The 18,355-nt window shown below is 48.6% G+C and overlaps 1 protein-coding gene across 1 annotated transcript; it reads left to right on the top strand.

Moving 5' to 3' along the window:
- Positions 1-1,956: 1,956 nt before the first annotated feature.
- Positions 1,957-11,149, top strand: CKS2 (CDC28 protein kinase regulatory subunit 2). Its single transcript, XM_044287496.1, has 3 exons — positions 1,957-2,150; positions 7,491-7,618; positions 10,472-11,149. Exons 1-3 carry the CDS (start codon positions 2,092-2,094, stop codon positions 10,522-10,524), a joined length of 240 nt encoding a protein of 79 aa, XP_044143431.1. The 5' UTR covers positions 1,957-2,091; the 3' UTR covers positions 10,525-11,149.
- Positions 11,150-18,355: the final 7,206 nt, after the last annotated feature.

Genomic DNA, 18,355 nt, shown 5'->3' with positions numbered 1-18,355 from the left:
GCTGCCCCCCATCTGTGTACAATCCCATCGGCAGCACCCTTCAATACAAACCCCCCATCTCAGCATACAATCCAACACAGCCCCCCATCTACAACCCAGACACCTCAGACAGCATAAAATGCAACTCAGCCCCCCTATACAACCAGATACCACCTCCGTCAGCATCCACAACCAATCTCAGTGTACAATCCCTCACACACAACCTACAGACATCACCCTACTACATAGCCACCCCTCTGAGCATACAATGCAACACAGCCCCGACATATACAACCCAGACACCTCCTTAGAACACAGACCCCCCCATACAACCAGATACTCCCTCCCTTACCCATAACCACCCCACCATCTCAGTGTACAGTCCCCCTCACATACAAACCAGACACCACCCTACTACACAGCCTTCCATTTCAACATACACTCAAACATAAACCACCCCCCAAGCATACAATCAAAAACAGCCCCGCCCATACAGCCAAATACCCCCTCCGTCAGCATCCACAACCATCCCTACCATCTCAGTGAGCACTCTCTCACAGCCCCCCCCCCACCTAGAACAGTGTCCCCAAGTCTCAGCATAAAACACAATACAGCCCCCATACAGATACCCCCTCCCTCAGCATCCACCCCTACCATGTCAGTGAACACTCTCTCACAGCCCCCTTACCTAGAACAGTGACCCCCAGTCTGAGCATAAAGCACAGTATAGCCCACATACAGATACCCCCTCCCTCAGCATCCACCCCTACCATCTCAGTGAACACTCCCTCACAGCCCCCCTACCTAGAACAGTGACCCCCAGTCTCAGCATAAAACACAGTACAGCCCCATACAGACAGATACCCCCTCCAACAGCATCCACAACCACTCCTACCATCTCAGTGAGCACTCCCTCACAGCCCCCCCCCCCCACCTAGAACACAGTGACCCCCAGTCTCAGCATAAAACGCAGTACAGCCCCCATAGATACCCCCTCCCATCTCAGTGAACACTCCCTCACAGCCCCTCTCTACCTAGAACACAGTGACAAGCACAGTACAGCCCCATACAGACAGATACCCCCTCCGACAGCATCCACAACCACTCCTACCATCTCAGTGAGCACTCCCTCACAGCCCCCCCCCCCCCACCTAGAACACAGTGACCCCCAGTCTCAGCATAAAACGCAGTACAGCCCCCAGATACACCCTCCCTCCTCAGTGAGCACTCCCTCACAGCCCCTCTCTACCTAGAACACAGTGACAAGCACAGTACAGCCCCATACAGACAGATACCCCCTCCGACAGCATCCACAACCACTCCTACCATCTCAGTGAGCACTCCCTCACAGCCCCCCCCCCCCCAGAACACAGTGACCCCCAGTCTCAGCATAAAACGCAGTACAGCCCCCAGATACACCCTCCCTCCTCAGTGAGCACTCCCTTACAGCCCCTCCCTACCTAGAACAGTGACCCCCAGTCTCAGCATAAAACGCAGTACAGCCCCCATAGATACCCCCTCCCATCTCAGTGAACACTCCCTCACAGCCCCTCTCTACCTAGAACACAGTGACAAGCACAGTACAGCCCCATACAGACAGATACCCCCTCCCTCAGCATCCACAACCACCTCAGTGAGCACTCCATCACAGCCCCCCACCTAGAACACAGAGTACCCCCCAGTCTCAGCATAAAACACAGTACAGACCCCACACAGATACCCCCATCTCAGTGTACAATCCCCCCCCCAAAGCACGTTCACAGGTGTGCTACACAGCATCTCACAGCACAGACTAAGCCTATTAGTATTAGTACGGCCCCGCGTACTTCTACTGTGCTGCAGGGATTTTTTTTCTCAGCTCGCTCAATGTGAAAAAAAAAAACACCTTCAAACTCTTGAAAAAAAAAAAAGCGCGCGGCTCTACCGTTTCCGGTCCACGTGATCTAGGAGTGCCACGTGATGTTGTGACGTCAGCTGGTCCTTACCGGATATAGTATTTAGCCGTTACCAATTCAAATCGCGAACTCTGTGAGGGAGTTGCGTAAAGTAAACCGTCTGACTTGGCGGTCGCCATTCTCAGAGGCGGGTTGTGTGGCGTTTCCTGCCGATAACATGTCTTTTAAAAATATCTATTATTCCGACAAATACACGGATGAGAAGTACGAGTACAGGTAAGAGCCTTCTGGACGTGGTGGGTAACGTCGGGCGCGAGGAAGCTAAACGGCTGCCATGTTGGGGTTCATGCTGGTGCTGTCAATGTGTGGCTGGGCTGCCAGCATCGCCGCATGCAGTAGGAGGGTAATGGTGGATATGGAGCCGCACTCGGTATACGCCGACCGTAGCCCTGGGGCAGTTTGTACACTAGCTGTGGCATCCATGAAGCAGGATCACTTCAGTCATATGCTGCTGATTGTCAGGGACTGTGATGTCACCTGGGGCTTTAGCTGCCACCCTGGAGTATAAATCCTGACGGAAGCCTTTTACAGGGACCACTATTGGAGGTAATTGTCAGGAATGGGCCATATGTTCCTGATAATTGCCTGATTGGAGATGACTGCTGTGGTGATGGCTTGTCCCCATAGAAAATCATTGTTTTCCACCCACCGCTGCTGAAAGTTTTGATCCAAGGGAGGGGGGTATTTTAGATATTTGATAACCCCTTTAAAGGGACCTTAGGCTTCACACAATCAGGTTTTCTGATGCAGCTTATTTGCAACAAAAACTGGTGTAGGGGATCATGGTAACTGGCCCCCTTCGTGTAGTCGGCCATCATCTTGGGACTGCTTGAAAAATATTAGGGAAATGACTGGCACTATGTTTACCAGGATTACTACCTGAAGAAAGTGCAGTAGTCTGAGGCGTCAGATCCGTCCGCAGAATAAAAGTACTGTGCCCTGTACTGCTGTCGTCTGGTCGGACAAGTTCCCTGAAGACAGATTGTGGTAAATGGAGATGAGCGATGCCACTGCGGATACTACATTCGAAGTCGCTTCTCTCAAAAAAAAATTTGTTCTTAGGGTACTTTCACACTTGCAGCAGAGTGGTCCGGTAGGCAGTTCCATTGCCAAAACTGCTTGACGAATCCGTCAAAACGTATGCCAACTGATGGCAATTGTCACACGGATCAGGATCCTGATCCGGAATTTCAATGCATTTGTAAGACGGATCAGTCTCTCCCGTGTAATCTGGAAAAAACGGATCCGGCATTTATATATATTTTTTCACATATTTTGCGGTCGGAGCACGCGCAGACCGCAATGCTGGATCCGACACTCTGGCAAGTGTTCCGGAGATACAACCGCAGCATGCTACGGTTTTATCTCCGTCCTGAACAGTCAAAAAGACTGAACTGAAGACGTCCTGATGCATCCTGAACGGATTGCTCTCCATTCAGAATGTATTGGGATATAACTGATCAGTTATTTTCCGGTATTAAGCCCCTAGGACGGAACTCAATACCGGAAAAGAAAAACGCTAATGTGAAAGTAGACTAACACTGTATGGAGAGTCGTCTCCGTACAGTATTAGAATGTATGGGCTCCAATGAGCCGAAGTAAGTTATTCACAAAGTGGAGCGGGACGTCGTTGAATAAGTTTGGTAATTGATTATTACAGTGAAAAATCTTGGAACTGAACTCTGCTTCGGGTCCAAGGTACCGCTCCAAGCAGAGTTCGGTTCCAATTCAACAAAGTCTTGCACGACTTCATGAGTAACTTGCTTCAGCTCATCGGAGCCTATACATTCTAATACTGTACGGAGAGTGCTATAACGGATTTTTTAGCGAAGCGGCTTTAGCTGTAGCATCCGAAGCTTACTTCTCTCATCTCTAGTGGGGATCAGTCAAATGAATAGGCGTCTGTAAAGTGCAGTCAGGGCGAGTGGGGTCTGCCTCTAAACAGCAACTTTATTGCACTGTTCAGGCTTATAGAGGCTGGACAGGGTACGGCTACTTCACATAAGCGTTTTTGCGAATCCGTCATGGATCTGCAAAAACTCTTCGGTTACCATAATACAACCGCATGCATACGTCATGAACATCTATTGTCAGAGAAGACGGATCCGTCTTGCTCCGCGCCACATCGGGAACAGAAAAACGCTGAACTAAACTGAAGAGGATGCATTCAGGTGCCCTCTGTTTTGTTCAGTTTTGTCCCCATTGACAATAACATAGAACAAATCTGAAGCGTTTTCTTCCGCTATTGGGATCCTATGACTGATCTCATTAGCGGAATTGAAAACGCTGGTGTGAAAGTAGCCTTAATGGATAGTGGCTGTCCTTACAATATATGGGCGCATTCACACACTGGTTTATGATGCCATAATTTTGGCAGAGACTCTGCACAGAAATTCTGACAGCTGCCACGTGGTGTCTGCCTCCCATTGCTTTCAGTGGAAGGAACCACTGTCGGCAGTGTCTGGGTGGGTGCCGCTGGTGTTCGTCTGTGGTGTAGCTCCATTCAGTGGGGCTAATCCACAACCGGGTCTGTAACATCTGAAGTGAAGAACCATGGCAGAAACCATGATGAGCGGTGTGCCTGCAGACATTGGGGCCTTCTACATGGAGCCATCCTCAGTTCTGTATGTGACTGAGCAGTCGTAATGTTGGCAGCATATCATATACAGGGGGAAATGTGCATATGTTGCAGGCTTATGTGCAGAAAATCTGCCCCCAAAACGCACATAAATCCATAGTATTGCGCTTTTTTTGTGCAGATTTGATGGGATTTTGCCACCTTCTGTTGGAGAGGGTGAAAAGTGCAGAAATTGACATGCTGCAGATTGCAAAATCCACATCACTGGTCAATTTCCGCAACGAAGGAAAAAAGAAGACAAGGTGTAGATGAGATTTGCCTAATCTCCTTCACTTCACTTGTACTGTATTACATGCAGCCCCCTGACTTGAGCATCGGAGCATCTCACACTCCGATGTGCTCCCTTGCCCTGCACTAGATTGCAGGGCATGGGCTCTTTTGTTTACAATAACACACGGCTGGGCGGAAGCTTCCAGCCGTCAGTATGTTCGGTGACGTCACCGACACTGATGGGTGTGCTTTAGAGCTGCCCTAGCTGTTTTAGGTCACTTTCACATTAGCGTTTTTCTTTTCCGGCATAGAGTTCCGTCACAGGGGCTCTATACCGGAAAAGAACTGATCAGGCATATCCCCATGCATTCTGAATGGAGAGCAATCCGTTCAGGATGCATCAGGATGTCTTCAGTTCAGTCATTTTGACTGACCAGGCAAAAGAGAAAACCGCAGCATGCCTGAATGCCGGATCCGGTATTTTTTTCCATAGGAATGTATTAGTGCCGGATCTGGCATTCAAAATACTGGAATGCTGGATCCGTCCTTCCGGTTTGCTCATGCGCAGACTTTTAAAAATTAGAAAAAAATAAATACTGAATCTGTTTTGCCTGATGGCGGAAAAACTGATCCTGTATTGCAATGCATTTTTCTGACTGATCAGGATCCTGATCAGTCTGAAAAAATGACATGCGTTTGCATACAGTTTGCCTGATCAGTTCAGGCAACGGAACTGCCTGCCGGAATCAAACAACGCAAGTGTAAAAGTACCCTTACTGGCTAGGGCAGCACTAAATCCTGCCCATCAGTGCCAGTGATGTCACTGGGCTTCCTGGCAGTCCCATAGCGAGCCCCGATACGTCACCGGAACTCCTAAAAATGCCTCTGCCCTGCGCAATTTAGCGCAGGGCAAAGGAGAGCATCAGAGCATGAACTGCTCCGATGCTCATGTCAGGCAGGCTGCCGGGGTGAAAATTTAGTTATGTCCGGGTTCAGCTCTGAACCCGGACAACCCCTTTAAATTTCAGCAAGATCAATGAAAAAGTAGCATTTGCTTGTTGGCTCATCATGTTTATACTGAGCAGTGTTTGGCGACGAGTGTTTGCTCACCTGTTCATCAGGCCATCTAAGAGCTCTTTCACGCTTGCATTCTTTTCTTCCGGCATAGAGTTCCGTCGTCGGGGCTCTATGCCGGAAGAATCCTGATCAGGATTATCCTAATGCATTCTGAATGGAGTGAAATCCGTTCAGGATGCAGTAGGATGTCTTCAGTTCAGGACCGGAAAGTTTTTTTGGCCGGAGAAAATACCGCAGCATGCTGCGCTTTTTGCTCCGGCCAAAAATCCTGAACACTTGCCGCAAGGCCGGATCCGGAATGAATGCCCATTGAAAGGCATTGATCCGGATCCGGCCTTAAGCTAAACGTCGTTTCTGCGCATTGCTGGATCCGACGTTTAGCTTTTTCTAAATGGTTACCATGGCTGCCGGGACGCTAAAGTCCTGGCAGCCATGGTAAAGTGTAGTGGGGAGCGGGGGAGCAGTATACTTACCGTCTGTGCGGCTCCCGGGGCGCTCCAGAGTGACGTCAGGGCGCCCCATGCGCATGGATGACGTGATCACATGGCACATCATCCATGCGCATGGGGCACTCTGACGTCATTCTGGAGCGCCCCGGGAGCCGCACGGACGGTAAGTATACTGCTCCCCACTACTACTATGGCAACCAGGACTTTAATAGCGTCCTGGCTGCCATAGTAACACTGAACGCATTTTGAAGACGGATCAGTCGTCAAATGCTTTCAGTTCACTTGCGTTTTTCCGGATCCGGCGTGTAATTCCGGCAAGGGGAGTACACGCCGGATCCGGACAACGCGAGTGTGAAAGAGCCCTAAGGCTACTTTCACACTGGCGTTTTGGCTTTCCGTTTGTGAGATCCGTCATGCCTTAAAGCATTCTGAATGGATAAGGATCCGCTCAGAATGCATCAGTTTGCCTCCGTTTCGTCTCCATTCCGCTTTGGCAGCGGACACCAAACAGATCCGTCCTGACACACAATGTAAGTCAATAGGGACAAATCCGTTTTCACTGGCACAATAGAAAACGGATCTGTCCCCCATTGACTTTCAATGGTGTTTAAGACGGATCTGTTTTGGCTATGTTACAGATAATACAAACGGATCCGTCCATGGTAAGTGTGAAGGTCTAAAAGGGTTCCTGCTTGCTTCATGTAGAGGATCCGGGGGGCTGTATCTTCATTCTGCTGGTCAGGCTCAGGCCGGTATCGCACTAGTGTCTGGGAGATCTGGCAGGGAACAGCCTTTGGGGTCTCTCTGGATCTGACATTGCCAGAAGGTACATGTATGTCATCCTGCCCCATTAACTAATGGGGACTGGTGGTGATCCAACCACAACTTGGCAAATGTGCACAGCGGTATTCCAGCCGATTCTCTGCATATTTGCCCGGTTGTGGCCAAATCTCAACCAGTCCATTGTAGTTAATGGGGCCATACGGCATCCATGTTGCTTCTGGTAATTTCAGATCCAGAGATGAGGCAGGCTGTTTCTTGCCAGATGTCCCGAACACTAGTGTGAAAACAGCCTCACACAAAGCATGGCCAGTAAGTCTTATAATGTGTATTTTGTAGGATGACCACAAATAATGGTTTTCCAGTTCATAAAAGTTTGTTTGTTTCATGTATTTTTATTAGGCATGTCATGCTGCCAAAAGATCTGGCAAAACAAGTGCCAAAAACACATTTGATGTCTGAAGAAGAGTGGAGAAGGCTTGGAGTTCAGCAGAGCCTTGGCTGGGTCCATTATATGATCCATGAACCAGGTAAGGCACTGGTACAACTACTGCAAGTGAAGCTGTTGTAGGCGGTCAGATGAAGAGTGAAGGAGCTTCTGGAAAACTCCCTCATCTGAGACCCGGGCTCAAAAATGCTGAGGTCTCTAGGAATTTGCTGTATGTGTAAGACTAGGGCTACACAGGGACCTCCTCGAGTTTAGCACTACTGGGGGGAAGAAATTGGAGTTCATTCCTGTGATTGGTTTTACAATTGCCGTATTTTTCGCTTTATAAAACGCACTTTTTTTTCCCCCAAAAGAGGGGGGGGGGGGAGGGGAGGGGAATGGCAGTGTGTCTTATAAAACGATGGTTGATTTTTTTTTTTTTTTGTAGGGCTGACACTGATATATCGCTGGCCACTATGCTGCACAGCGTGGCTGTTGATACAACTCACAGCAGGGCCCGGTGCAGTCACTATTACACTGGGCCACGTGCACAGAAATCTTTGTATTAAAGTATTTAATCCTGAATCAATTGCTCTCCTATTGATAAACTAGCCTAATCGCCTGCATCAGTACTCACTATGAATGCAGCATGCGGTCCCTCCGACGCAGGACTTCATCCTGCTTCATTAATGAAGTGGGAGGAGCGTGGCTGACTGAGTGACGTCAGTCACACGCCGGCCGGACCGCACGCTGCAGTCATAGTGAGTACTGATGCAGGTGATTGGGCTAGTTTATCAAAAGGAGAGCGATTGATTCAGGATTAAAGAGAGACTTTACATACAAAAAATAAAGTACTGTAATGCTGTGAAACTTAAGGCCATGAGGGGGACCAGCATAAGATGCTATATGTGTGTCATCCACACATATAGCATCTTATGCTGGCCCTCCTCATGGCCCTATGTGTCACAGCACACATCCCTCATAAGTGTCATCCACAGATCCCACCCCCACCCCCCATAACAGTATGTCATCCACAGATCCCACCCCCCATAACTGTCATCCACAGATCCCCCCCCCCCATAACTGTGTCATCCACAGATCCCCCCCCCCCATAACTGTCATCCACAGATCCCCCCCCCCATAACTGTCATCCACAGATCCCTCCCCCCATAACTGTGTCATCCACAGATCCCTCCCCCCATAACTGTGTCATCCACAGATCCCTCCCCCCCCCATAACTGTGTCATCCACAGATCCCTCCCTCCCCCCATAACTGTGTCATCCACAGATCCCTCCCTCCCCCCATAACTGTGTCATCCACAGATCCCTCCCTCCCCCCATAACTGTGTCATCCACAGATCCCTCCCCCCCCATAACTGTCATCCACAGATCCCTCCCCTCCCCATAACTGTCATCCACAGATCCCTCCCCTCCCCATAACTGTCATCCACAGATCCCTCCCCCCCCATAACTGTCATCCACAGATCCCTCCCCTCCCCATAACTGTCATCCACAGATCCCTCCCCCCCCATAACTGTGTCATCCACAGATCCCTCCCTCCCCCCATAACTGTGTCATCCACAGATCCCTCCCTCCCCCCATAACTGTGTCATCCACAGATCCCTCCCTCCCCCATAACTGTGTCATCCACAGATCCCTCCCCCCCCATAACTGTGTCATCCACAGATCCCTCCCCCCCATAACTGTCATCCACAGATCCCTCCCCTCCCCATAACTGTCATCCACAGATCCCTCCCCCCCCATAACTGTCATCCACAGATCCCCCCCCCCCCATAACTGTCATCCACAGATCCCTCCCCCCCATAACTGTGTCATCCACAGATCCCTCCCCCCCCCCATAACTGTGTCATCCACAGATCCCTCCCTCCCCCCCCATAACTGTGTCATCCACAGATCCCTCCCTCCCCCCCATAACTGTGTCATCCACAGATCCCTCCCTCCCCCCCATAACTGTGTCATCCACAGATCCCTCCCTCCCCCCCATAACTGTCATCCACAGATCCCTCCCTCCCCCCCATAACTGTGTCATCCACAGATCCCTCCCTCCCCCCCATAACTGTGTCATCCACAGATCCCTCCCTCCCCCCCATAACTGTGTCATCCACAGATCCCTCCCTCCCCCCCATAACTGTGTCATCCACAGATCCCTCCCTCCCCCCCATAACTGTGTCATCCACAGATCCCTCCCTCCCCCCCATAACTGTGTCATCCACAGATCCCTCCCTCCCCCCCATAACTGTGTCATCCACAGATCCCTCCCTCCCCCCCATAACTGTGTCATCCACAGATCCCTCCCTCCCCCCCATAACTGTGTCATCCACAGATCCCTCCCTCCCCCCCATAACTGTGTCATCCACAGATCCCTCCCTCCCCCCCCACATAACAGTGTGTCATCCACAGATTCCCCCCCCCCCCCCCACATAACAGTGTGTCATCCACAGATTCCCCCCCCCCCCCCCCCACATAACAGTGTGTCATCCACAGATTCCCCCCCCCCCATAACAGTGTGTCATCCACAGACCAGTAGTTCAAAATCCACCAAAAGCACACCTTTTTGGTTCATAATATTTTTTTTTTCTTATTTTCCTCCTCAAAAACCTAGGTGCGTCTTATGGGCAGGTGCATCGTATAATCAGAAAGCGAAAAATACGGTACTTGCGGCCTGGTGACTGAGCTGATACAGTGAATCAGGGAAAATGTGGATGGTGTTTCACAGACCAAACACCCTCTTCTAAAACTTCTGAGGTCATAAAATGATATTAGATTTTATAGAAACATGTGTAAACCAGTAACTATTCCCACAAAAAACATTTAGTGATCCCAAATCTAGTTCCCGGAGTCCCCAGGGCTTCACCTGAGTGATGTTGGAGACTGCTACACTCGCTCTCATTTCCAATGATAAACCTTTTTATAATAATTTTTTTTCCCTTGGCAGAACCTCACATACTGCTTTTCAGAAGACCGCTTCCAAAAGATCAACAGAAATGAACCACTCTTCGCTTCTACCTTTTGGGACGATGTGTATACCGGTATATTGTAGTATTCAGTGAATACAATGACTATGACCACAGCTGTGCAAGAGCTGTATTGTTAACAGCACAAGCGCTCAGTTAATGTGTCTACATGATGGAGCTGCTATCACCTTTTCCTTCTGTCTGCGCCCTCACATCTGTGTGACGTTTCTCTTACACCACTGGTTAATAAAGTTTTTATGTTCCTTTGCAGTGTGCTCTTAGGTTCTGGGTTAGTTTGGTTTGGGGGAAGTGTTCTGCATTTCAGGTACATGTAGATATGATGCACCCTAGTGTGGCCACGTTTTGTGAAATGTACAGCACAAGACACACCTTTTGATACTTCTAATTGTGTTCTCTATGCTAAAGTGTGAAAAGAAGCTATTTTTTAAAGTTTATAACGTTTGGAAGTCTCGGTTTCGGATGCTGCCTACAAAAGTTTCTGCTGGATCATTATACAAATGGGACTGGCCTGACTTTAAAAGCAAAGTACACTACGCGGCAGGCCATGGGGCCCTCTGATCAGTATTTGAATGTATGACATTTGTGTTTCATCTCAATAAAACTGAAAGCCCCATTCTTTGGCTAAAAAAAATTAAGATTCTTGGTTTATCTGCATGGGCACAATGGTAGTCTTTGTAAATGACCGTCATTTTTCAGCGATCTTTGATTTCGCCCTATGTTGCCAGGCATGTACCTAATTTATGACTGGGTTGTCCGTGTGCCTGGAGTGAAAAACGACTCCACTCCGTTTTTATGCCAGTTTTCATGTGTAAATGTTACCAGGGATGTTGGCCCCGTGGCAGTCGCAAGGACGGTGCAAATGCTATGTGCAACAAAATGTTGCACTGATGCCAAAAAGTAGCTTGTGCCTGGCATTTGTAAATGACCCCCAATGACAGTTTTTTTTATTATTTAGACTCCTGGATAATCGAGCTGGTGCAACGGTGACTTGAAGCCATGCGAAATAAGATGGCAATTTCACGTTTGTAACAAGACACCGAATGTGACCACAATTGGCGGATATCATCCCTACTGGAATCCTGCATGAATAAATTAAAGGAGTAAAGAAAGTTGGCACCTATTCTAGGAATAACTACTAGATCGGTGAGGGTTGTACCATTGGGGCCAAGAATCCACCAGTTAATTGCAACCAAATTCAGAAGAACACTTGTTAGCGATTAGCTGGCAGTGTAAGGGTGCTGCTGATTACCTGATGAAGGAGCAAAACGCTCGTTCATTATGTAATCCCAACATTCATGTGGTCACACAAATTGTAAATTGCCAGCAGCATATCACACTTTAACATCCTCTGTTTTGCCGGTGTTCTGTCAGATTCCCTTACCCCCACGTGACTTCCGGGGGTGTGCGCCTCCAAGCGCAGTACCAGGGCATGGATAAGTTAAAACTACAGAGAGTGTTGACACATGGACGCGCGCATGGATACAGTGCGTGCACTCTCAGGGGTAAGGAGATTTGACGGTCTTGTTAAATCTCCTTTCCCTCACACTGCGCACGTGCGGATTGAAGCCAGCCAGCAATAAATCTGAAGTGTGGAGATTTAATAAGACAAAAGATCGTCAGATCTCCTTAACCCTGAGTGCGCACGCGTGGTGTCCATAAGTCAGCGCTCACTGTAATTTTAACTTACCCATGCCGTGCTGTGCTTTTTCATCATCTGTGCAGAAACTGACCTGCTGTGTGCATTTTTTTCAATCTGCAGTATATCCCCAAAAATTTTTTCTTTGTGAACATTTCACCCTTTTCAACAGTAGGGTGAGATCTGCGGTAAAGGGTTCTTGTGACTTTTTTATTTTTACTTCAAAAACAGTGATGTTAGTATCCAGGTGGTTGTGAGTGATACTAAGAACATTGGGGGTCATTTACGATTATTTATTGCTGTAAAAACATCCTCCTACATCTTATGTGAACAGAAAAATAAAGTTACGGATGTGGGAAGGCAGGGCGTAAAATATGGAAAATTGCTTGGTCATGAGGTTGTCATGTGTGGGTGAGATGTGATGAAGCTACAGCGCCAACTCTGTTAGAACACTGCGAAAGTGGCAGTTTGCTGTCAAACCTGAAAGGACTGGTCATCTTCCCTGAATGTCATTAGCTGCATGAGAGATGAGTGCTACCTCCTGTGCACACGACGCACAAATGCCGAGACGGTGATTCCGAAGTTCAGCGTCACTGAACCTGATACAAACGTGGACTGCATTAAACATTGTATAAAACCTATGTTCGCAGCTTGAGATACATCACAGCAACATAAAAAAAACACTACTATCTGGTTGACGTGTTTCGGAACACAACCTGTTACTTCTAAGCCCGGCATCCTCAAACTGCTGCAAAACTACAACTCCCAACATGCCCAAACAGCCTACAGCAGGGCATTGTGGGAGTTATAGTTTTACAACAGCTGGAGGGCCGCAGTTTGAGGATGCCTGTTCTAAGCTATGAGACGGTCACTCGTTAAGGTCCTATTACTTGGAGCACTGGGAAAGTGCTGCAACATCTAAAACATTTAGGCTCCTTGCAGCCGAGCGTTTGTCACACCGTGAGTCCGCAGCGCAGCTCCTGGCCTGACTGGGTCGTGTAGCATTATATTGAATTATGATGCTATGTAACCCTTACAGTTCTGGAATGTATTAGATAACACTAGCAGCATTCCAGAACTGTAAGGGTTACATAGCATCATAAATCGATATAATGCTGGGAGCTGCGCTGCCGACTCGCAGCGTGACACTGCTCGTATGCAAGGGGCCTTATTGGCCACCATTTGTTTCCGAAGCAAATTCCTTTATGACCATTTTCCAGTTCAAACGTAATAAAGCTGAGCAAACGCTGAATCCCCCTCATCTGCACATAGACGGGGGGAGGCCTTGTCCATACAACGTTGATACTGGAAAAATGCAGCATCCAGATGTTTGAAGCAAAATGGTGCATCTTAGGCTAATTTCACACTTCCGTTAATCAAGTAATAGCCAGATCTCTGCTGTACCCCAGTATAGTCAATGGGGTCCGATGGACAGGCAGCAGTATCCGGCAATGCCAGATCCGGAGAACTCCAGCTGGCAGTTCTATACCGTAACAGACTGCTGGAGTTTGCCGAATACTGCTCCCTGCCTGCCAGACCCCTATGACTATAAAGGGGTCTGGCAGAGATCCAGCTGCTACCCGGCAAATATGCCAGGTGTCGTCCCGACAGACAAAACTATTGCACACGGTGGTTTTTGCCTGGTTGCTTCCTGGCATTCTCTGCTGGAACCGCCTGCCGTAGAGAGCAGACCCTAAGCTTTTCTATGAAGCATCATCCCCTTGCCGGGCATGTAGAGAAAGTGTACAAAGCCTAGATGCGCCAATTTGTGTGCCTTTTTGATACATTTATGGCCCAGAATTACTAATGTATCTGCACCAAAAATCTTTCTAAAAAAAGTTGCAATTCGGCTCATCCAGGGTTTCTACACTTTTTCCCGACATGCTCAAAAAAAGGGGCACAGCCTAGGATACACCATTTTGCGGCACAATTTGACGTGACAATCTGTCTTAAAGTAACCAATAGTTGGTATAGAGTCCCTGCACCACATGTATCATCCAGCCTGAGCCCCAGGGGGGAATGTATCCAACTGGTGTAAAGAAAAGCTGACAGACACACACTGAATGACGTACACAGAAACTCACTGGCAGACACACATACACATACTCACTGACAAACAGACACTTGCTGACCGACAGACATCCACACTCACTGACATACACAGACACATACATTTACTGACAGAAAGACATACATACACTCACTGACATAAATACACAGGCAGACACTCACTCAGTCAAACACTTAAACACTCACCTCCCTGGGGTCCAGTGTGGTGCAGCTCCTCAGTCATCCAGCGCGCCGTTTAGTATGCCGGGGCCGCAATGACGTCATATTCCGGCATCACCAAGGGTGCACGAGGGAGGAGTGGTGAGCTGCTAGAACAGCCTCCCTTGCCGCCCGCATCCTCTCCTCCAGTAATTGATGGCACCTGCTGCCATCAGGGTAAGCAGATGCCTCGTCTGCCATATTTAAAGGGACTCTGTCATCAGATTTGTGCCCTATAAGCTAAACATATGGCCATGTCGGTGCTAATAACATGAATCCTAAACTGCCCTTCTGCTTGTAGCTCTATTAGCCCAAAAAACGTTTTTTATAAAAAAAAAAGGTTTTTATAAGCTGTCACTCACCTACCTAAGGGGTTTTGCGTTAATCCAGGATGCCTGCCTGCACCCCTCGCCGTCTGGTGCCCTGCGCCGTCTTCCTCACTTCAGCGCCGCCTCTTCAATCCACCCGTCCTTCTGCCAGATCCTGCGCACTAGGCTCAGCCTGATGCGCCGCGGACTCCTGGCAGCGGCTTAGTTGAGCGAAGAGCACATGCGCATCAGGCCGGCGCATGCGCACTTCGCTCAACGAAGCCGCTGCCAGGAATCTGCGGCGCATCAGGCTGAGCCTAGTGCGCAGGCGCAGGATCTGGCAGAGGGACGGGTGGATTGAGGAGGTGGCGCTGAGGTGAGGAAGGCGGCGCAGGGCACCAGACGGCGAGGGGTGCAGGCAGGCATCCTGGATTAACGCAAAACCCCTTGGGCACCTTAGGTAGGTGAGTGACGGCTTATAAAAAACAGTTTTTTTGGGCTAATAGAGCCACAAGCAGGTTTAATAAGGGCAGTTTAGGATTCATGTTATTAGCACCGACATGGCCATATGTTTAGCTTATAGGGCACAAATCTGATGACAGAATCCCTTTAAGAAGGCCCTCCACCTCCTGGCCCCCCTGTAACGGCGCTGGGGGCGGCTCAAGAGCCACTTGCCTAGGGCTGCAGCCCCAGTCAGGGGGAGCCCACCAGGGCGCCCCCAAGCAGGCCTGTGCCCTAGTTCGCCTACATGGTTGCACCGGCCCTGATGTAGGTTATGCACATGGGTAGGAATAATGCAAGTCACCCGTACATACTAAATGGTAAAACACTCTGTAACACCGACATGAAAAAGAATATAATTAGGACCTGACCTGGGTAAGGTAATTTTACTAGTTTATTTACAAATGCCTATCCAGGCAATAGAACCTGTCTTGACCCAGGTATAAATTAATACTTCACTTTTATTTAAATACAAGTAAAACCTAAATGCTAAGTGTGTGCGAGGTGCACTCTTTAATGGAACTTAAACAGAACCAAAAAATTAAGGGATGTTAAAAACACAGTACACCACTTATGGCGGGATGAAGAGATGTGCACCATCTCTCACCCTTACCACTGTAAGGGCAGAACACTACCGTTCCACCGTCCGCGGTGACTCTGCCAGCTGAGAATGGTTGTGATAACAACCATATAGAGTGGTGGGATAAATGGAAATATCAACCCACTAAGTGAATGGCGCATAAAGCGTCTCAGTCGATCTCAGACTGGGATTAGTGGCAACTAACACCACAACACAGACTCGGTGCACAGTAGCCAAAACCACAACTAACTTGATTGCTAAACCAAACCAAGCAACGTCGGCCAGCCTGACCGCTAGTTGCTGGTTAACAGTGGAGTGGTGCACAGCGATTAAAAACTAACACTGCCCCCTGACATGTTTCGCCAGTATTCTGACTTCTTCAGGGGTTAATGGGCAGCCATGAGTGACCTCGGCCACTCATGGCATGACATGGAAAAGGACCTTTCCATGACATGGAAAAGGACCTAGGGAGTTTTAGTGAACAGCAAACTGAGCTGTAAAAACCAGAGTCAGGCAGCTGCTGCCAAGGCCAATAAGATAATGGGTTGCATCAAAGGGGGCATAGATGCCCGTGATGCGAACATAGTCCTGCCACTTTACAAATCGCTAATCAGACCACACATGGAGTACTGTGTACAGTTCTGGGCTCCTGTAAACAAGGCAGACATAGCAGAGCTGGAGAGGGTCCAGAGGAGGGCAACTAAAGTAATAACTGGAATGGGGAAACTACAGTACCCTGAAAGATGATCAAAATTAGGGTTATTCACTTTAGAAAAAAGATGACTGAGGGGAGATCTAATTACTATGTATAAATATATCAGGGGTCAGTACAGAGATCTCTCCCATCCAGGACTGTGACGAGGGGACATCCTCTGCGTCTGGAGGAAAGAAGGTTTGTACACAAACATAGAAAAGGATTCTTGAGGCTGGGTTCACACCTGAGCGCTCAACAAGGAGAAACCAATGATTCCCTATGGGAATGGTTCTCACCTGGGCGTTTTACAGCGCGTACGATCGCGCTGTAAAACGCCCGACGCCCCAAGAAGTACATGAGCTTCTTTGGGGCGTCTTGTCGCGCGTTCCCGTACATAGACTTTCGGGAACGCGCGACAATGGGCGTTCGCTTGTCTCTGTATGCACGATTGCAAACGCCGGTACAATCGCGCATACAGAGCGCTCCTTTCAGAACGCTCAGGTGTGAACCCAGCGTTACGGTAAGAGCAGTGAGACTATGGAACTCTCTGCCTGAGGAGGTGGTGATGGTGAATTCACTAAGAGTTCAAGAGGGGCCTGGATGTATTTCTGGAGCGTAATAATATTACAGGCTATAGCTACTAGAGAGGGGTCGTTGATCCAGGGAGTTATTCTGATGTCTGATTGGAGTCGGGAAGGAAATTTTTATTCCCCTAAAGTGAGGAAAATTGGCTTCTACCTCAGTTTTTTTTTTGCCTTCCTCTGGATATACTTGCAGGACGACAGGCCGAATTGTATGGACAAATGTCTTTTTTCGGCCTTATGTACTAGGTTACTATGATAATTCGTGTGCAGGTCTAGACAGCCTGTCTAAGCTCACACATCTATAGCAGGGGTCAGCAACATTTGGCACTCCAGCTGTTGTGAAACTACAATTTCTAACATGCTTTTTCCAAATTATAGCATGTTCTGGGCGTAGCGTTTTTTCAGGCCTTTTCCCATAGACTTCTCTATAGGGAGGGAAAAAAACGACATCTAAGGGACTGATGTATCTCTGTCTACATCACCCTGATAGGAGTGAATGGAGCGGTGGGCCGACATGCACATCACCACCCCATTCAGAGACTGGACTGTTCTCTTCCATTCTGCCTACAGCAGATAAATATACTATTTTAGTGTAAAATGCTCAAAAAGGTGCAAATCTCAGATATAAAAATGAATTTCTGTCTGTCTGTCTGTCTGTTCCATCTGTGCAACCTTCAGTGCTGTGGCTAGTCAATATCGCTCTCTCAGACCAAGCCAAGCCACCACTCTGTCCATTATTTTACGTCTATATACTGTATGTCATGTCACTGTATATAGTGTCCTGTCACAGTATAGTACTGTTTACAATACAATCTTTTAATCCTTCTCCCGGACGGGGCCATTCTGAGTTTGGGCCCCGTAGCAGCCGCTTTCTCTATAGGTAGGCCCCTGATCATGGCCCAGATTGCGGCATTGGCAGCACACAGTAATAATAAGCATAGGCAGGGGCATAGCTATAGGGGAAGGGGCTGCTTTGGGGCCCAAAATCAGAAGAGGTCCACCCAGGAGCCCCCTCAACAGTATTATACAATGACATTATATACCTGTAGGAAACGGACGGAGCAGCTGCCGAGCTTGATCTGAGGGAGTGATCCTGACTAGTCACAGGAGTGGAGGTTGCAAAGAAGTTTCTGGGGTGAGCGGGGGCCTGTTAAAAAAATTTGCTGTGGGGCCTAGTCATTTCTATTTACGCCACCGAGCAGAGGTGAAATAATCTTCCTTCCACAGGTTGTCTGAAAGCCAGAACTTAGTCAGCCCCCAAGAACCCCTGGTG

The sequence above is a fragment of the Bufo gargarizans genome, chromosome 1 (genome assembly GCF_014858855.1).
Source record: "Bufo gargarizans isolate SCDJY-AF-19 chromosome 1, ASM1485885v1, whole genome shotgun sequence".
NCBI lineage: Eukaryota > Metazoa > Chordata > Amphibia > Anura > Bufonidae > Bufo > Bufo gargarizans.
This window is presented reverse-complemented; position numbering and strand designations above follow the sequence as displayed.

Excerpts from the sequence above, each read along its gene's own strand:
- CKS2 (XM_044287496.1), top strand. The coding sequence starts at position 2,092 with ATGTCTTTTAAAAATATCTATTATTCCGACAAATACACGGATGAGAAG. Across the intron at positions 2,151-7,490 it reads GATGAGAAGTACGAGTACAG|GCATGTCATGCTGCCAAAAG; the intron begins GTAAGAGCCTTC and ends TATTTTTATTAG. Across the intron at positions 7,619-10,471 it reads TTATATGATCCATGAACCAG|AACCTCACATACTGCTTTTC; the intron begins GTAAGGCACTGG and ends TTCCCTTGGCAG.